Here is a 21,639-nt window from a genome sequence, read left to right on the forward strand (position 1 = left end):
CAAAAATTGAATGAAAGCGAATCTCAAAACCAAGGTACAAATGATTTCAAACCCCAAAACCTTGTATGTGAGTAGCTACAAGTCCAGGAATTAAGAATCCAGTCCAATTCACATTGGAATCGAGAATTGATGCTACTAGACCCAGCGTATTTGGGATGGTAACCCCCGGGTAACCCAAATGCTCAGGTAGACACTCAATGACTGGATCAAAACCATGTGCCGATTGTTGAGAAACCATCTCAACATCATATGTTTAATATTGTGCATACCACTAACACATAGAGTGCTATAAAGGAAAGGGTTAGATGCCCTAACCCTAACCCTAAAAGGGTTTGTATATATTCTATAATTTCAACTGTACAATTAATCATTTTTGATGTACTCTCTAGGTGTGCCCTCTCTCCTCATCTCCACTCTTCTCCTCTCCCCTCTTCATATTTTGTCATGCTATCAGAGCATGGTTGCACCTTCCGATGAGGCGCCATCCCTGAGAGAGAGAGAGTGATTGAGAGATTTAGAGTTCTTGAGTGTTCTTCGTGAGGATTCTCTTCCACTGAGAGAATTTCCATTTGCTCAATAGAACTCCATCTATTATTTCCATTCAATTCTGTCATTGAGAGTTTTGTAGTTGTGAGAGAAAAAGGTTCATCTCTTTGCGTGTTGAAGAGAGAGATAAATCCTTTGAGTGATTGTGTCAAAGAGAGAAAGATTGATTGCTTTGAGAACAAGAGGGAGACATAGAGGTAACAAGGCACCCTATCAAAACGAGAGCTTCTACGACTATCTAAAGCTTCTACTTCAAGCCCTATCAACCCTGGCGACTCAGCAACAACTGAGGCCAATCATCTGAGACCTGCAAAGTTGTCTTGTTCGACAGCCCTCCTTCGCGACCCGCTCATAGATCCTTCTACACCAATAGTTGTAGAGCCGCTTCTACAGCTCACACCTCTGCCTCTACAACAACGACTGGCTGGCTCCCTACTCATATTGGCTTCAGCTGCACCTCCATCAACTATCGCCATGCTCCAGCCTTCTACAATGGATCTCCAGCCTCAATAAAGCCTTCATCTGCATCTACGCCATCTACATCCTGACAACACAGCGACAGGTTGCAAAGGCAATCTCCAGTGAGCCGACCACAGCAGCTCGTCCTTCTGCCTCTCCACTCCAAGGTGCTGAAACGACGGTCGGGCTCTAATCCCGCACGGCAACAAAACCACAGGCTGCCATCAATGCCTCCTGTGGCACTACGACCTCTGCGTGCCCGCTCCTGATGACTTCTTACACGAGATGCAGGCTCTCCATACGGGTCTCCAGCGGGGTCTAAAACCGTTCTGCGCCTCCTTCACGAATCAGCCTACCTCAACTCTATAACGAGCTCTCAACAAGCACATCCGCAGGCCGCCTGCAACTCCTAGCTTCTCACACAGCCTGCAAGGCGAAGGTGACTCCTAGATAACCAGGCAACTCCCAGATAACCCGCTCCTACTCGCCCGGCTCCCTACGCCTCCAGACTACGTCAAACACCGCCAAGTCATTGACAACCTCTTCTGGCGACACAACAAAACGGCCAACAAGACGGCGACCCAGGAGCTCTGTTGACTAAGCAACCACAAGCTTGCCAAAATCAACAGAGGCGACGGCCGGAGAAGACGACTCGTCAGTGAATTGTCGGAATTCGTGAGATTCTAGAGAATCTGCCACGTTATAGTCACAGGTCACCGCAACCTTATCACGAGGGGTCTAGTTAGTGCGGCGACATGTGGCATCACAATCGACTTGCCACATCACATACGCTATCTACCACGTCACCTTATCGTGACACATGGCAGTCCCACATGAGCCACTTCCCACATCACTCCAGTTTGCCACGTTAACATAGTTGACCCTTGTGCCATGTCAGCATCCCAGTCAGCTTGCCATGTCACTTGTCCTCAATGCCACGTGGCACACAGAGCCGCTCCACAGGCACAATAATCTCTTACTAGGCACTGAAAGTGAACCAGGCTGCCACCTCACCAGTGCTTTGTTGGCACAACTATTTCTACATGTGACCCTCACTGCCACATCATCATTTTTGCACCCTTTTTTCTCCTCCACCTAGATCAAGCTTGATCTCTTGCTCCAAGAAGAATTTGAGGGCACTCCAAAAAGGAAAAACGCTCGATTTTTTGTGCTCTATGTGCCCGTCACATCATGTGCACATTTTGACACAAATATCACACACTTTTGAGCCTCGGTGACAAATCCACTTCTTGTACGCACATCAGCGTCTACATCGATACATCTGACCTAGCACCTAAAACGAACAAAAAAAGAAATATCCTGCTTTTTCATCGCTCGATGATTGGTCTAGATGTAGTTCAGAGTAGATTAGATCATACATAGCGGAGAGAACTCCAAAGCAGCCAATCGAAGCCATGCTTAAAAATTCCTAAATAGTTCCTACTCGGAGTTAATACTTTTGCTCACATGCGGTTTCACATCATTACATTACCTGAAACCTGACGTTCCACAGTTCAGAGAGCAGACTTCAAAGTATTCAGATGTATTGACCAATTGACTAGAGGGAAGATAGCACATGATTTGATTTTTCACACACATGCCATCATTGTAAAGCCTATTTGGCTATTTTAAGGCATTGTGCACTTTATTCAAGCCTTGTAAAGACTCTTGGCTATTCCCGGCATCATTTGCCACAAGCCTTGTAATAGATTGGATTATATATTGCAGTTCTAGCTTCACCGATAGTTCAGATTGCACTTCATATAGACACTGTATTGCAGTAGTGATTTCACAGACACTTTGAGTACATTTCTTGCACCATGTCAGTGACTAGCAACCTCAATTTGGAGGCATCTGCTAAGCTAGAAAACTCCAATTATGGGACATGGAAATATCAAATGGAGACCATTTTTGTACTTCAAGACAAATGGGAGTATGTCGATGGGTCTACACCTAGACCATTGGACGATCCAGCCAGCAGTAGCTCTACTCCACTTGTTGCCACAACACTAGCAGCTGGATCTACAGAGGGATCTACAGCTACACCAACAGTGACCGCACCTGTAGTAGTAGATCCTGCCATTGCCTGAGCATCACAGGCAGAATGGGACAAGAAAGACAAGTATGCATATTAGCTGATCAAGAAAAATGTGCAAGATGTCATGCTAGGACAACTCAGCACAGTGAAGACATCAAAAGAAGCATGGGATATGTTTGCAGCTCTTTACGAGTCTAAGAACACTTCCAGGATTCTCACACTAAGAAACAAGATAAACTAGAACTTTCGCAACAGCAATGAAACTGGTCATGCTTACGTACTCAGAATCAAGGATTACAACAATCAACTTGTAGTAGCAGGAGAGACTATGAATCCAACAAAAATGGTTCAAGTCATCCTGAATGGACTAGGAGAGGGATACGAGAATCTAGTCCAAAGTATTGCCATTCAACGACAAATTCTGACACTGGAAGAGCTCCATTTAGTTTTACTTAGTGAAGGACTCAGGACGCAAGTCATTCATGCACGCAAAGGTCATTCCAATGATCAAGCATTCATAGCTTTAGGCAGAGGCAGAGGCAGATCGTTTCAGCGAAGTGGTCATCATCAACAACAAAGTCAACATCAAAGTCAGAAGCAACATTAGCATCATCCTCAGCAACATCATAATCATCAAAGAGGAAATCATTCCAATAGAGGAAGATTCCAAGGACGAGCGAATGCATCCACCTACGTGTCAAGCATTCAGTGCAATTACTGTCATAAGTTTGGACACTATGAAAGACATTGCTGCAAGAAGCAGTATGACCAAGGTGGTCAATCCAACAACAATCGAGGGAATTTTCGAGGAAGAGGAAATCATCACAGTGGACATTCAAGTCACAGTCATTATGCCAATGAGCCTGAGAATATGTTCCTTGCAAGCAAGGATATGCAGAAGATTGAAACAGTCTATCTAGACATCGATTACAATTCAAAAGGGGAATGCCGTTATCAAGCCAAGCAGATCAAGATCCTTGGTACATCGAAAATGGTACATCATCTCACATGCCAAAGCATCAAGAATGATTTACAGAGATGAAACCATTAGAAGGACAGAAGAACGTTGTCTACACTATAAATAATACACCGAATCCAGCTCAAGGGTCCCTATGAACAATTTCAGGTACAAAAGGGTTGGTGAAAGATGTACTCTATGTTCCAAAACTCAACAAGAACCTTTTATCAGTTGGTCAAATGATGGAACACCTCTATTGAGTCATCTTTAATGGAGATGAATGCATGATCAGAGACAAATCTAGAGGATATCAGCTAGTAGGAAAAGCAGTCAAGGAAGGACACTTATTCAAAATGCTATGTCAGTGCAATACCAGATTTGCATGCTATGTCAGTGCAACCGCAACTGATGCCAATTTCTGCAAAATGGCACAAGAGATATGGACATGTCAATTTCAAAATCTTGATAGAGCTCAGAAATCAAAATATGGCAATTTGAATTCCAAAACTTTAGTTTCATGGAAAAGTTTGCAAAGCATGCTGCTTCGGTAAACAAAAGTGAACCAATTTCAGTAGCAGAAGCACCTCTCGAGCACAAGGCATTATTGATTTGATTCACACAGGTGTATGGGATTATGCCCAGACCCACAACGTCAATGGTTCACTTTACTACTTGACTTTGATCGACGACTACAACATATATGGTTGGGTCTACTTTCTGAAAGAGAAATCTGAAGTCTTTTCCAGATTTCAAAAATTCAAAGCCATGGTTAAAAACCAAATAGGTAGAAAGATCAAAGTCATGAGATCAGACAACGGAGGTGAATGCATGTCTTCAGTATTCTTGAGCTTTTACAAAAGTAATGGCATTCGAAGACAATTCACATGTGTAAATACTCCTCATCAGAATGCAAGAGCTGAAAGGAAGAATGGTACTTTAGTAGACAGTGCTAGAGCAATGCTCAGTGGGAAGCATCTTCCGAATCCTTATTGGGCAGATGCAATAGCCACTACAAACTACTTGCTTAATCGGATTTCGACCAAACCAATTCAGGGTATGACACCTTATGAAGCATTCACTGGACACAAGCCATGCATTGGGCATCTCCGCATATTTGGTTGCATAGCATATGGCCAAATATATGATGATCATTACAGAAAATTAGATGTGAAGTGCATCATGGTTGGCTATAGTGAAGAAAGCAAACATATAAGTTGTATGATCCCATCAACCAACAAGTCATTATCTCCAGAGATGTAATCTTTGATGAGGAATCAAAATGGAAAACATCAAATACATAGGAGATAGACACATCGATTACTCAGTCACCTACAGAAAAAGTTGATGAAGAAGAGCAAGAATTGCCAAAAGCACCCCAAGAAGAGCAACAACTCAGACGGTCTACTAGGGAAAGTAGACCACTAGTGAGATTGACATATGCTCAGAAAGGCAAAGCAATTCAAGTTGAAAGCACCAATTATGCTCTTATGACTACCATCATGGCTACAGAAGAGCCAGTGTACTTTGAGGACAGTTTACAAGATAGAATAGCAAACTGCTATGAATGAAGAAATGGATGCTTTGTACAAAAACACTTGGGAATTATGCGAACTTCCACCAGGAAAGAAGGCCATAGCAAACAAATGGGTATACAAAGTGAAGTACAATCCAGATGGAAGCATTAAAAGATACAAAGCCAGACTAGTTGCAAAAGGATTTGCATAGTAATATGGTCAAGACTATGATGAGACTTATGCTCCAATAGCAAAGATGGATTCCATATGGTTCTTGATATAACTAGCGACACTAAGTAGATGGAATGTGTACCAGCTCGATGTCAAGAATGCTTTTCTTGATGGTTATCTAGATGAGGAAGTCTATATGCCACCAGCAGGTTATGTTGAACCAGGGAAAGAGAATAAGGTTTGCCATCTCAAGAAAAGTCTCTACGGCTTGAAGCAAGCACCTTGAAGTTGGTACAACAGAATCAACAAGTATTTTTCTAATCTAGGATACATGAAATCCAATGTAGATCATACTCTCTGCTACAAAGCTCAAGGGGAGACATTACTATTGCACTTTTGTATGTAGATGATCTAATTGTGACCGGAAGTAATGATAGCTTCATAAAAAAGCTAAAAGAAGACTTATCTGCAGAGTTTGACATGAAATATCTTGGACTTATGCACTATTGTCTTGGAATTGAGTTCTTGAGAGATTGAGACGGGACCTTCATGAGTCAGCTAAAGTATGTTGACATTCTCATGAAGAAGTTTCATATGGCAGATTGCAAGATTGTAGCCACTCCCATGGAACATAGTTTGAAACTTACGAAAGATTTAGAAAAGCCCATAGTCAATGATGGGTACTATTGGCAGCTGATTGGATCTCTTATATATCTGACTATCACATGGCTAGATATTTGTTATGTAGTAAGTTCAATAGCACAGTTTATGGCAAATCCAAAACAGTCTCACTGAAATGCAGCCAAAAAAGTCTTGAGATACATCAAAGGTACAAGACAGTTTAGAATAGAATACAGAGGAAGTCATCCAAGGTTGCATGGATACTGTGATAGTGACTATCGGAGATCATGAGACCAGTTTATCCACACAGGGAAATGCATTTTTCCTTGGTCAGGGTGCTATATTATGGTGGTCAAACAAACAACCCACTGTTTCTTTGTCTTTAATTGAAGCAGAATATAGGGCACTCACTACTACAGGTGCATGTGAGGCTATATGGCTTAGAATACTATTGTTAGAAACAGATTACTTTGATGAATCAAAGCCAGCAACAATATACTATGATAATCAATCGGCTCAAGCATTGGCCAAGAATCCAGTATATCTTTCCATGACAAAGCACATTGATGTCAGAGAGACTTCATCAAAGAAAGAGTGTTACTTGGTGACATCACACTATAGCATTGTGATAGCAAAGACAATGTTGTAGACATCTTTACCAAACCAATTGGCAAAGAACTTTTTGAGAAGTACGACAAGCTGTTGGTTTGATGTAGAGGAGGGACATTCCCATTACAGGGGTGTGACAAAATGTAATGCCCAGTCCTTCTTCGATTTCCCAGAATCATGATTTTGAGGAAAGGCCTACTTCATGATGTTGATCTTGAGGGAAGGTGTTGAGAAACCATCTCAACATCATATGTTTAATATTGTGCATAGCACTAACACACAGAGTGCTATAAAGAAAAAGGGTTAGGGCATATTCTACAATTTCAACTAAATCTAGTGTACAATTAGTCATTTGTGGTGTGCTCTCTAGATGTGCCCTGTCTCCTCATCTCCACTCTTCTCCTCTCCCCTCTTCATATTTTGTCACCGACTAATTCTAAAACTCAAAACATGGTAATAAATCTCTGCTTGGACTAGTAAAACTAGGATTTTTCAATCAAACAATCATGAATGCAAAAATTGGATGATAAAGTGCATCTTGTACCTGGATCAAATGATCAAAATCTTGGAGCCCCTATTCGGTATGTATAAAATTCTAGATAACATGTTCTAGCACTTGAAATTTGATTGAACTAGTGCCATGAGAACCAAAAGGAATTCTTGTTGTAAAATAAAATTATACATGCAATACATGTGGGTGGAGTGCTGCAAGGCATAATACATGTGGGTGGAGAGATGCAAAGAATTGAACGTGCATTCCACAACAACTCAATTAAGGTCTAGTGAAAGTACAAAGGATGGGCTACATATAAAACTCATACAACATAAACAAATTAAACTAGGCTAATTACACTATATGACTACTCTACGTAACCATACCATTGCATTTGTTACTATAATTTCCTCCTCAATCGTATGGCTAAAGTACACCAGAACATCCAGTAGTACCTAGTATGCCTAAAATATCAATTCATGCTCTAGCAATATAGCAACGTATGGGAGTATATACCATTGCATATTTGCCTACAATCCCCCTCAATGGTATGGCTAAAGTACTCTAGAACATCCAACTGGACCTAATATGTCTAAAATATCATGGTTGCACAAATTCATGCTCTAGGGATATGACAACGTATGAGAGTATAAATTCCAAACTTACAATTACCCTTGATAATTTTTGTATATATTTTATCCCCAAGCCTCCTAAATTCATACAAATATATCTATGGAGGGATTTTGGTTAAGATGTCTACCACATCCTCCTCAATACAACCCCAAATGTAATAATGATGACTTTCAATGTGCTTCATATGAGTATGAAAGATATGATTTTTTGCAACTTTGCTTGTCATAGTAAGTGGGAAAGGTCGTACCATTTTGTGAATGATGCAGATCATGCATTAACTTCCTCAATCACATGTATTCCATAGTAGCTGCATTTACGTTTCTCTCATTGAGCAAAACTTAAATCTTAGTTAGGGACACATCACTGTCACAAAACATTGGTGGGCTTGAGGTGGATTTTCATTTGTGGATGATCCACCAAGGGAGGCTTGAAAGTAAAAATGGCATATTTAATTGAGTATTAATTGTAATGCCCACTAAGGTATCAAGAACCACTAATTGGGAGGACTTTTGCATTAAATTTTTTGGGGGTATTGTCAACAAAATCTCCACCTCATTTGTGGAGAGGTGGTGTTTCCTCATTTTATCCCTTTCTTACTCCACCTATTTTACTCCCTCCTTCCTTTAGTGGCTTAACCATAGGCCAAAAACGTCATATGGTCCAATCAATGAGGGGAGATGGCTTATATTTATTAGCCATAAGATGCAATTGATAAGCTCGTGAAGAGGGGTGGAGCATGGCTTTTGCTAGGGTTACTTCTTCGAGACCCATTACGTATTTATAACATGCCAGGGACCAAGACGCCCATAATCAAAGCCATTGGATAATGACTGCATGATGTAAGGGCTATGATGGTGTTGCTAACTTACTTCAAACAAATCTTGCATGCATTGAGAATGCTTATTTAACATCAAGTCAAGGCAATGGCACCATAGAGATGGATTGAGTACACCTTCTGAGTTGGGATCCTTTGGATCATGCAATAGTCCCATGATAGTCCAAAAGAAGCACTACATTAAAGCAACTTGAAAGGAAATCTCTAGAATTGGTGTGATTCATGGGCCATTGATTGGATAACACTAAGGGTCTAATAGTTCTCATAAAATATGAAAGGCTAATCGATTTGAGCATCTTGTCCATCCAAAGCGGCTTGTACTTGGCTTAAAAAGTTCTAAAGTTGAGCCATGTAATTGTCCCTAGACCTCATTGAAGACTATGGGAATCCATATTTACACCGACATTTTTCCTACATTCAAGGAGTTTACCCATTTTTTTCGTTTCCTATGAGACTATGAGACTCCATCTTTACAACGGCATTAGAAGTTTACCTATTTTCTTTGTTTTCCTATGAGGCCTTTGTTCAGCCCATATCTCTCTTAATGGTAGGCAAGCTTCTTACGAAGTGATGTAAGGATCACATCCCTTCTATGTGTCTCATTCATAAGGTGGATCTCTAAGTTTAAGGATATATAAAAAAGCATGCAAATTATAAATAAGGACCATAGCTACGAGTTAAAAAACAACTAGAGGATACCAAAAAAGTCTAAAATATTCTTGCATGTTGCTAAGGTATAAAATAGGGGTATTAAATGCTTGCAAAAATAACATTTGCTAAATGAACTCAAAGGACAAAGTGTGGAGAGGTTGGTGTATATGCTATTGATAAATTTGCATTTACTATGCCTGCTCCAAGTATATGATTGCCACTTGCCAAGGGAAAGATCGCATATATGAACATGAGAAGTTACAATGTTAAAACATGCGTGCACACATGTTCATGCATGCGTGTGCGTGAAGCAAGATTAAATGACCCTTTTGTAGTGCTCAGGTTGGTGTATATGCTATTGATAAATTTGCATTTACTGTGCCTACTCCAAGTATATGATTGCCACTTGCCAAGGGAAAGATCGCATATATGAACATGAGAAGTTACAATGTTAACACATGCGTGCACACATGTTCATGCATGCGTGTGCGTGAAGCAAGATTAAATGACCCTTTTGTAGTGCTCCTTAAAGCTAACATTTTAGAAGTGGGTCTGCATAACTTATATTGAGCAACAAGGTCTTATGGGTTTAAAAAGAGAAGAATTGAGAAAGAGGAGGAATTACTTGACTAGTAGAGCTTTAAAACACTTCTTGTTGGGGCCTTTCAAGAAGAGGAGAGGTAGGTGTAAAGACAAAAAAAGCACGCCACTAAACTACCACTTTAAGTTGGGGAGTGTCTTGAGGTTCACTTTTTAATTTACAACAAAGCATCTCAATCTTCTATTTTTGAACATGGCCTTATTTGGAAGGTGGCTCGAATAAAGATTTAGCACAGATAGTAATATGGCTCTTTGAGCATGTGGAGGGCACATGAAGGTGCCCTTGGGTGGGGATGTTAGGACTAAGTGGGAGGCTCAATACGGGAGCGAACATAGACTAGGGATTTAAAATGAGATGTTTTGGTTGAAATCTATGGGCTTATGGCATAATATTGTTGGGTATTCTCGTAATGGTGACAACAAGGCCTTGCACACACTTAAAAAATAATATTCTTAGATGATGTTATAATTGACACCATGATCGAAATTTCAAACTTAACAAGCAATGAATTGATGGGGGCAACTCATGATTAGCTAGGCAAAATAAATACCACAATAGAATTGTGAGGGAGAGAGTTTAGGGCATGAAGAGCATTCTCAAAGGGCTTGTTTCCACGGGTGGGGAGTGCGATGCCTAGATGGGCGCCCAATGGCTAGACTGCCACCAACATTTGGGGCTACGGGCAAAACTGAAGTGTGATGCTGGAATGCAAACTCTGCAATAGAGGAGCTAGAAAATTTGAGAGCGAGTAGGTGTTGTACGCTTTGCACATCATTTTCAAATTACAAAGTTTCGGGTGCGACATTGAGTCCACCATTTCACAAAATGCTCAAAACGCCACCCGAATGTAACGATTGTCACCACTATATCTCTCGAACTTCGCATGTGGGAGCTGGTGTGTAACGGTCCTATGTGGGGGCATTTCTGTCGAAAGGAAACAGGCCCAAATTGGTCAATTAAAATTTACAAGGTGAAAGGTAACGTTAGGAATTTTGAAACGAGGTAGGGAGGTGATTAGGGGCGCGATTAATGAAAGGTAAAGAGATACAAAACGCCACTGCGTGAGGGTGGCTGAGTTTTGAGCATGGCTGCGTTTGCCACCTCAATTCTGTTCGTCATCGTCGTCATCGTCGTCTTCGTTTGTTAGATTAAATCGGTCGATCTTCTCACTGTACGTAGATGGAGGACCATTAAATCGATCGATTTTCTCGCTGTACGTAGATGCAGGGAGATGAACGAAGATTGGATGACATTTTGTGGAAGATGGGTTCGTTGCAACGGAGGCCGACGACCTGATCTCCGCTCTCATCAAGCTCGCCCATTAATTGATACAACAATGCTCAGCATAGGATCGTGGATTCCATCCCACCACTTCAGCACTACCTCCCTCATGGAAAACGTCCCGTGAGACGATTCATTCGATGAGTAAATCCGAGTTTGATAGAGCGCCTTGCTCCATTATTGTGGACTTGTCGTTCGATTTACAGTGTAACAGCTCCTCACCTGCTGCATGGCCAAAATGAAGGGCCGTGAATACCGCCTCGCCAGCATTAAGCAAGCATAGTCTCACGGGATATCTCCTGCCGGGAAATTCTGATCATGTGACTGCGATCGAGGGATAGTGGTTCTCGAGCTGGGCTTGATTCATCTTCATTAGGACACTCTCATGTTTTGGTCGCAATATTTGGGAAAATCTCCTCGCCGATTAAAAAATAAATAAAATCTCTGAAGTGTGCACGGTCAGAGAATGCTCCGGCAATCGTTTTATGGCAGGCTACCTTCTGAATTGCTTTATTATACAATACCCTCCAAAGCAAGAATCTAGGGCAGCGGATGAACTGACTTCTGGCTCTACCATCACATAGATGGCCTGCCCGGAAAAACTGTATCCAGAGAACGCTCATTGGGCAGTTCAACTCCAGGAACATGACTACATTGATTTCGATTTAGCAAGCGTGGGACGACTGCGTAAGTAAAGAAGGCAGACCCCTGAATAATGGAGACGCCGGCAGAACCACCTGCTCTAAGTTATCCACAACTTTTCTCCTTTCAAGTATCATATACGAGCAATTCCGACCATCGTAACTCCATTTCTCCGGAAGGGTCAAAGGCAAGTCCTGAATTTTGGGCTGGGCTCATATATATGTTCCACTATTTGCAAGAACCTATTAACTCCCAGCACAAGGAAATGTCTGGATATGCTTGAGTGAGGTTTTCGAATGAATAACTTGTTCCAATTTGAGCTTGCTAATCTCATCAAAGCTGCAATTTACATTTTCTTGGACGCAGAAAGGGGAATGGAGACGTGGCATTTTAGAAGTGGATTTCCATATGGAGACATTTTTCCTACAGGACAGGGATAGGATTTTCCTGGTGGGTAATCGAATATCCAGACGTTGCTCTAAGCTTGTTACCCTCCTCTCCCTTTTGTTCCCATTCTTTAAGCGAGCTAATAGGATCTCTTCATCTTATTTATTAGCATAATCTGCCCGACCTAACACGGCTTAACGTTGTAGAAACATCTTGCTTTCCCAAGGAAGAAGAAAATTTACCTGTTTAAGACAAAATATTTTATTCAGTGTCAATTATTTACACATTCGAGGCACATTAATAGTCTCCTCATCATTCATATAGCTCCACATTTCGTCGTTGATTACTTTTCATCTTATTGATTTAACATTAGGACGAATAGCTCTTCATTTAAAGCATTATTAGCTTGAATCGTCTGAGCTCATTAGATATCTAGGATGCAAATTTGTACATTGTGAAATATAATCAAACTTACGGAACCTTCAACATTAAAAGAGCAATGGCAACTCAAAATTAGATTGAAAATATACCAAAAAATGAGACAAAATCCAAGTGCGATCAGACAGGAAAGGAAAAATGAAACAAAAAAGAACCATGAGAAGCAACAAATGCTTCGCAGTTACTACTGTAGCAATAAAATTTCCGTGTACATCAAAACGATTTTTCCTGTAGACTTTGCGTTGTAAAAGAACACCTGGAATTCGTCTGTTTTCATTGTCTTGCCATGACCTACTTTGCCTTTACATTAAGCATGTGTAATCCATGCAGTTCCTACTGACTTCTTATTTCTCTGTTTTGTTTAATTGTGTCTCTTTAACTCACCGTCTTATGGCGTCTCCTTTTTATTTATCATTGCATCATGTTTCAAAGGGATGGATAAATAGAATCTGGATTTCAGCATCTTGATATGGTTTTATATTCATGGCAAATGTTAATTACCATGCTTACAAGAATTGCAATTTGTGCTTACAGTCACAAGCATTTTCAGCGTTGAGGAAGCATGTGGACACGGACTATTCAGATGATTGTAGTGTGTCAATCACATTCGAGTACTTTCCAATTCCGATAACCAAAACAAAGAAAATCATGAATCATGTAATTAAAAATTTCATGGAAGTTTCAAGCGAAAAAATTGTAAGAGGATACTAGACCCTTGAAAAACCCAATAAGCATGACCACACATCTAAGCCGTAACTTGATGTTCACAGATCTGATCAATGGGAGATTGTTGCACAAAATATCGGGGAGAAGACATGCATTCAACATCTTTTAGAGGTACTGATTTCAAATTACATCATGTCAGTCGCTAGAAGTTATAGAATTGATCCTTCTGCATGGACAGAGTATGGTGTTCTCTCTCTCTCTCTCTCGCTCTCTCGTGCATGCATGCACATACTCTCACACCGACGGCGCACACCCACCAACTCATATCCATGGGCCCTGATTGTGCAACTGGGCAGACACCATGCTTTTATCTTTGCCATCTTTGAAACATCATTTCATGATTACTCTAAGAATTGATAGACCCCGTCAAACTGTCCCAAATTGCTGTTGCTAATGTTATTTTAATCTTACAAGTACTTAAATGTCCTTGAGTAAGAACTTCGATTTCGTTTAGACTTCCAACACTCCATGATATGTATTAAAGAACCAAGATATGAAAAAGGGCTTTGAGTCATAAAGCTACCTTGTCCTGATGCATGTTTTGTTTTCACCTCATGGATGCTAACAATTTCAGCGCATAGTATGAGATATAACTTGTTCCTAGATCCTTAAAATATTTGCTTAGTGTGAAGTACTCAAAGGCTTACTAGATGAATTATAAACTTGTAAGTAGAGCCAAGTTTTAGTGCACTTAAGAATATTCTTGCACCCACTGTTTAATTTACGGGCATCCATTGCATAAGCATAACTCCAAAAAACCGTGATGCACTTCACCCACATCCCAAAATGAGATTGAAGGCAAGATACTGGGAACAGAATGCTATTGAAAATTATTAATCATCTAGCTGCCAAAACTGGATGAGTGTCTGAACTACCACATAATTCTGCTTTCATGGTTTGTAGTGCATTGCGAAAGGCACTTCAACTGAAGATGTTGTACAAATTGGAATTGAGAAGGGTGTCATTGGACTTGTAAGGACTCCTTACTGCCTACATACTCTTTTCTTTCACACTTATATCACAACGATGAGTAAGAGAAGCTGCAAAGTGACAGAATGAATGTTTAAGAAATAAATTCTTAAGATGCATCAGACTGGAAGTCAACGCACAGCTTTTCAAACATTCTTTTTCCTTCGGCATTTATAGCCCTGACATCACCTACCTAATCGACAACAGTGGATCTGAAACAAAACTTAACACAACATTGTAACTCCAACATCTCAATGTCTCCTGTGGTAGGAGAAAAGCATAATCAAACATGGACAAGTCCATCGGAAGGCTGTGAATCAGAAAAGATTAGATGAGCGTTATCTCATCCTTGTACCTGGAAAGCTATTTGTCTTCAAGGTTCGCTTAATTGGAATCATGCTTGATCAAATTTTGTTCAATAACTGTTGTACCCAGATTAATAAGCAGTGCTCCATCAGAGTAAGAAAATTGTAGCACAAATGGCAAAAAACACACAAATTGCAGTATCTACTATACACGAGACTAAACATACCCAAGGAAAACATAAAAACTTCACACAGCCAATAGTGAGGTGAGTTAATGATCATCCCTCCTATAACGACACAACAAACCAACAAGAAAGTTTTTAAACTTAAATGAGTACAAATTATGTGACGAGTACTTGCAATGCTGCAGAACCCTGATATTATAGGAAAGCACGTTCGTTATGTCACATCTTTGCTTGGAGCAACTGTACGAGTAAGTATCAAGTTGATTGACTTGTCTTATTTTCTTTTGTGATGCATGAAGATGCACAAATGAGCAAACTTACCATTGCAAGCCATGCATACAAGAGTGTCCACACAAAAATTGAATCCCAACTGCTTCTATGTACACACTTAACACTCTTGACATCTGGAATTCCCTCTGTGCAACTCTGGACATCAACATGCACGACACGGGAACTTGTGTGCACAGCATCCTCCTATGTTGTTACATGTTCTCCCTTTTCTTGTCAAGGGGAAAGTCACAGGCCTCCACTAGATACTGGAGACATTTCAAGGCTATAGCCTTAGAATGTCGTAGCCTGAGCAAGAGACCATAAAAGAGTGTGTAGCACAAGGGCGGCTGGGAAAAATAGAGAATTTTAGATTAATTTAAGAGACACTAATGTTGGAATTTGATATCAACTTGGCAGATGCTGTCCAAAGAACAGGAGTTCCAAGTTCTAGCACCTAGCTCTAAAACAATGTCCATCGTTCCAGCAAATCCGGTATGTGATATCTTGTGGCTCAACGAAATTTCACCATGAAAGTACTTGTGCGTGTCCAATTCATGCAGCTAAACATTTTAAACCCTTTCTAATGCACCCTGTTCACCATGTCATGTCTCTGCAGGAAGATCTCAACTCGTGGGTAGAAGCACTTGGATCTTCAATTGAATATACAAAGCAAGCAGCAAGAGGTTCAGACTTTGCAACTACTGCAGCAAAAAAGAAACGTAAAAGCAGAGCTAGCAAGGTGCAAAAACTACAATGGGATACTGGTGACCTTAATCAGGATATACAGCTTCCAAGCAGTGGACGTGAAGATCCCAGCACACAAGTGGAGCTCATACAAAACAGAGAGACCCAACCCAACCTGGAACTCAGGCCAACTGTGGTACAACATGAAATCACAGACGAGGAGAAAACAGATAGGGAAATCAACCATCCCCCTCAGGATGCATTCTACTCCCTGCCACTAAGTAAATCATCTATGGCGGAGGAAAGGGAGAGCAGAGACACAAGAGGAGGTTTTTTTTCCACAGGGGATTTCAAAAAGCAATCAAGAGCAATGATCTGCCTTGAAAATGCACTTGAAGAAATGCAGCTATTGATTGGAAATATCAGGGCTGAAAGGAAGCCAACAGCCTCTCGAAAGTTCAATCCTGACATGAAGAAGAAAGGAATAATAGATTCTGCATTTCCAAGCTCCTACAGCGATTTGGATTGGAGAGGAGCGGGGCAGAGTTGGAAGGGAGGAGGTAGGCCAGGATGGGAGGATGTTGCTTTTGATACACGAAGACCAGGCAGAAAACTCAGATCAGAACCTCATGCACCTACCTGGATGGAGCAAGCAAGACAAGTGGAAGGAAATCGGCAAGGGCAGAGAATGACAGATACAGACAACAGTCGAAGAGACCCTAAGTTTGCATCAAGAATACAAGAACAGTCAATAGCCTCTCTTCATCCCAAAAGTTCAAGGGAGGGTTTATCTGTCCCAGATACAGGTACAGATTTGCCAAGGAATAGCATAAGACGACCAAGCAACAACACAAACAGCCTAGGGCCCATCTCCACAGAGGACCAAGTTCAAAAACGGAGAAATAGCAGCCCAGAGGTAGGGAACAACTCTGCTATGGATGGAGGGCTGCAAGCTATGCCCACACGACCTTCAACCATGCTGCGACCCTCCTCAAGTTCCCACTCTGAGCCTGTAGCAGAAAGACTTTCAAAAAGATTCAGCAGTATACCTGAAATAAAAAAGCAAACCAGCAGGAGGTACACCACAACAGAAGGTCCGTCCACACCCAATGTTTCTGCACCTCACAAAACTGGCAGAGAGACCATAACTCTGTCAGAGCAACCGAGATCAACCTTCATGGACACACAACTATATGGCATCACATCATCAGATGAAGAAGAATCTCCGGAGGAGGTCAGGCACTCTGGCAACTGGCATGATACAACCCGATTAGTGACTGGAGATTTTAACAATTATCTGGACGATGGCCAAAGCACGAATGAATCAGGGTCATATCAGATCCACACAACCTCTCGGAAAAGTACAATGAAACCCCTTGGCCTAGCATCACGGGTTTCTAAATTTGCACTTTCACCTCAAGCAGATGTAATATACCAGTCAAATGATGGGTTTCAGACCCAGCAATCTGATTTACTTCCAGAGAGCAGCACCAGGGAGACGGAAGAAGGATCGTACAGAAAGTATTCCAATGTATATGACTACAGTGCTTCTGAGCAGCAACCTCGCAGACTCAGTAGACACTCCTCAGCAGATTACCTTTCTCCCAGGGAGGCTATTGAGCAGAAAAGCACACTGGGACTAGAACAATTCTCCCTCAACCAATCTCAAATTACATCCAACAGACGGCAAAGCCAAGTAGAAGAACAACTTTCTGGCAGAGACTCTTATCAGCAAATAAATGCGTACCCACCATCCAGAAAATCCCATGTACTGCTGACAAACTCAGCAGAGCCGTGTCAGTCTATGAGGCAATACACTAATATGAGGGAGATGGATCCTAATTTCACTTCATCAAGCATCCTTAGAGAAGAGAGCAGGAGTACAGACACAGGAGAAACGACAACCTTCCGAGGAAGACCAGAACCCACACCAGTATCACATGTGCGTCCCAGCCAAGGTTCTAACCTTGCTTTTTATGCACCAAGCATGCGGCGCAGCCAGGCGGCCCCGTATCAGGAGAGAGAACATTCTGATGAGCACTCCAATCAGAGTTCAGGAAGAAGTTCATCTGATTACCATGGATCTGACGGTAATCACATAGACGCTATGGCAAGCCACATTGCAGAAGGACCAAATCAATTGCCAAGGAAAAGTAATCTGCAGAACTCAAAAAACGGTCAGAATTCCAATGCTGTAGCTCAGCCAACAAGGAGACCAACTCACACCACTCAAAATCCAGATGCAGCATTCCAAGTCAAAACAGATTCCTATGACAGCAGAAAGTCACAGCTAAGCTCCTTGTATCCAGATGGGACACTCATGACATTACCACCTAACCAAGGTGAAGAGAGAAGATCAACGAACAGGGGTGATGATAATTATGAGACAAGAAGAAGCAAGCTAATGTTGAACAGACAACAAAGCCAGGTAGGTCCACAAGGAAATGCAATATTACAGAAGGACCCTAGCTTTTCTCAAGTGTATGGAAGACAAAACGAACTTGAACAATCCATACCTTTAGAAAATTCTGGGTCTTCTGCTTCATCACAAGGCCAATCATCGGCAGGTGTTGGATCTACATTTCAGGCGACTGACATTCCAAAGCTTGTAAGCAGACTTTCAAGGATAAACAGAAGAGACGAGGATAAAGATGAACATGAATATGACTTGGTCCAAGAAGAGGCTGCCATGCAAGGCCCGAGTTCCATCTATGATGGTAATGCTGATTCTATCCCGGTTAGAGGCCATGATTCTACAAACAGAGCGCAGGGTAGACAGCGAGCAGAGGATGAAACAGTTTCCTCGTATCACGGATCTCAAAGAATCTCATCCCAACCCAGTAGCCGCCGAGTATCAATGAGTACACCTACAGCTGCAGCACCAAATCAGGCCAGAAGTTCCTATCAAGACTTTGACGCTACCCTTAATCTACAAGGCTTGAGTCTTCTAAATGGAGATGGGTCCTCCACTGATGGCCCCATTACTCTGAAAGGTGCAGATGGAGAATTGATAATACTAAACAAAGAGAGGCGATCTTCAGTAGGGGCTCTCACACCTCGGGGAGCAGAGCAGGTACGAATGACTGCACCTAAGGGCAGTAGAATAAGCCTCGGCATGTCCCAAGAAGAGCTTCCTCCAACTTCAAGGGATTCTGCATCGCCTAGCAGGAGACAAAGCCAAACACAAGAAAGAGATGGAGCGCCTCCACGCTTGGAGACCTCTGCAACAGCAAATGTAAGAGAAATCAAACACCCTATAAGGACTAATCATAGTAATACCCAAGAGAGGGCCAAACACATGAAAAAACAGAAATAGGACATTTTCGTCTGACTATAAGCGCAATAGCTGTGATTATAGAGCAATATCTCACGCTCTGTAAGTTGAAAGTAAGTCCAAACCTTGGAGATAGAGCACTGTCCGTGCAGGGGGAAGGGAATGCGTGGTCACTAGCAATCCTCAAACCAGATAAACCAGCCCAAGTGTTCAAATTTGAAACGGCAAGAAAGCAGTCCTTCCCTTCATTATCCTCTCTCTCTCTCTCTCTCTCTCTCTCTCTCTCTTCCCCCATCCCCCCCCAACCCCAACTAACACACACACACACACACACACACACAACGCATAAGATTTTCACGTGCTCAATGATAGAAGATTCTGACGATGCATAATGAATGTCACAGCAATGAACAAACAACATCCAGTAAAGCGGCAACTTTGGCCTTTCAGAACGTGCCGGCGTCCGAAATTCAATCAAGGAATGGAGAAAAAGCTGTAGCAGGAACATTTCCGAAATTCAATCAAGGAATGGAGAAAAAGCTGTAGCAGGAACATTTTCTGTCGACATACAGATTGGCGTCCTGCGCCGAGAGGAAATGCACTGTTATGCCCGTTCGAGCTGAGAACAGTGTGCTAGATGCCTGTTCGGATCCTAATCTGGGTACTTCTATTTCTCCCATGCCATGAAAAAGATTAAACAACTGCTTTTGAAGAGTTCTGATAGCTTCTCAACTGTCTCCATGAAGCTGCATCATCGATTTGCCATTGTACAATTTGTACTGCACCAACTGAAAGCGGGCAACATCAAATAATTACAAATGTCCGGTTTATTGCTTAGAAAACAGTGAATGAGTGTTGTTAGTCATTCAAATATTTTCTCAATTGCAAAGTTTTAGGCAATTTGGTTATATTTTAGATTAAAAATCTGCAAATTCTCAAGAAAAACCTTCAACAATTCGAAACCCCAAGTTTTGTGATTTGTTGAGAAAAATGTTTTTTATGAAGAGCCGAGTTTGATTCCAAGTCCAAAACTTTCTCGCTAACTCTCTTCTTCTTAAATCCATAGTGCTAATTCCCTAGCGTTGAGTTTCTTCTTAAATCCATAGCTCTCAATCGAGAGCTCCACTATCGAAGCCAACATTTTTCTATTTTTGTGTAAAAAAATGCCATGACAAAAAACTAACTTAATCAGCAACTTGATAATTTGCATTAATTAGACACATTAATCTAACACTAAGACTTGATTAAGCCTAACTTAGCTCTCAAGCTATTCCATCGAGAGAAAAGCATATGAAGAAGAAAGTTCGAAGGTTTGGAGCACCATAGCTCGGGCAAGGAAGGAACGTAGCAGGAGAGTGAGGCATTGCCATGTACAAGAGACAATTTACCGAGTAGACAAGGAGGTGGCAAGGAACCGGGCCTGTAGGAGGGTAACACTTTGGGCTTCTTAACCTAACCCTAATCCACTTTGGGCTTCTTAACCTAACCATAATCCCCTCACTCCACCTGTACCCACTCCACAGAATCCCCTGACCCACGGCCACTTCACATCCTCCCTCACCCTTATCCTCCCCTTATCCCATCACGTTCTCCACCTCCACCCCGAGGGGGGAAGGGGGGGGTTGGAGAGGGAAAGGAAGGGGGGCGGGAGGGAGGGGCTCCTCTCTTTCCCTGTTCCCCTCTCTTTTTTATTATTTTCACCCCCTAAACCCATTACCCCCCTTAACTTTTTTATTATTTCTCTCTTTCCCTGTTTATCCACCTTTTTTCTTCGTTCTTTCCTCCACTTTACGTCATCGGCATTCACATGAGCACCACGCGATCGATGATATGTTTCATAGGAGCTCACAGTCCTTGATCACGTATAGTTTTACACATATAGAGCATGGAGATGGACCACCTTGCACATGATATCCTTTGCCTTCCATCTCCCATCATTGATTTATTCCTTCGCATTCCACCTCCATCACACAATGATGCACTCATTAGCTACATGACTTGTATCCATAGGTATGATGATTTGTGGGCATCGATACCATTTCTTGAGTTAATGTACATGTACGATGAGCTTGGAGACACACTTCAGGATCCATGGGGATGGTGCATCATGAGTGTATCTTTCGATGGTCATTGTTTGTGATGGCACTCTAGGAGTGTGACTCGCTTCGTGCTACTGTTACGGGATCATCTTGTCCTTTTCGTCTGGAGATGTCATGCAGCTTGATCCTTCTTTTGATCTACCCCATGAGTCACACCATGATTTATCCTCACCATCAAGCACCCCTCTGAGCCTATATGATGCTTCATCAATCATTGACACCCTGGCTTCATCATCAAGTACCACTTCAC

The 21,639-nt window shown here is 41.8% G+C and overlaps 1 protein-coding gene across 1 annotated transcript; it reads left to right on the top strand.

The window, feature by feature from the left end:
* Positions 1-12,125: 12,125 nt before the first annotated feature.
* Positions 12,126-19,836, top strand: LOC147892498 (uncharacterized). The gene is made up of 11 exons (XM_087387414.1): positions 12,126-12,239; positions 12,419-12,502; positions 13,412-13,488; positions 13,648-13,714; positions 14,507-14,575; positions 14,843-14,950; positions 15,248-15,310; positions 15,750-15,824; positions 15,949-19,251; positions 19,398-19,525; positions 19,695-19,836. Exons 1-11 carry the CDS (start codon positions 12,126-12,128, stop codon positions 19,834-19,836), a joined length of 4,230 nt encoding a protein of 1,409 aa, XP_087243540.1.
* The last annotated feature ends 1,803 nt before the right edge of the window (positions 19,837-21,639 follow it).

This window comes from Dipteris shenzhenensis, chromosome 16 (assembly GCF_047967505.1).
Source record: "Dipteris shenzhenensis isolate YYH24624 ecotype China chromosome 16, Dip_SZ_1.0, whole genome shotgun sequence".
Classification (NCBI taxonomy): Eukaryota; Viridiplantae; Streptophyta; class Polypodiopsida; order Gleicheniales; family Dipteridaceae; genus Dipteris; species Dipteris shenzhenensis.

Bases quoted from the DNA above. Each gene is read 5' to 3' on its own strand.
- LOC147892498 (XM_087387414.1), top strand. From the start codon at position 12,126: ATGGAGACGCCGGCAGAACCACCTGCTCTAAGTTATCCACAACTTTTC. The intron at 12,240-12,418 runs GCAAGTCCTGAA...TCTTGGACGCAG, and splicing joins TTTCTCCGGAAGGGTCAAAG to AAAGGGGAATGGAGACGTGG. The intron at 13,715-14,506 runs GTACTGATTTCA...CATGGTTTGTAG, and splicing joins GCATTCAACATCTTTTAGAG to TGCATTGCGAAAGGCACTTC.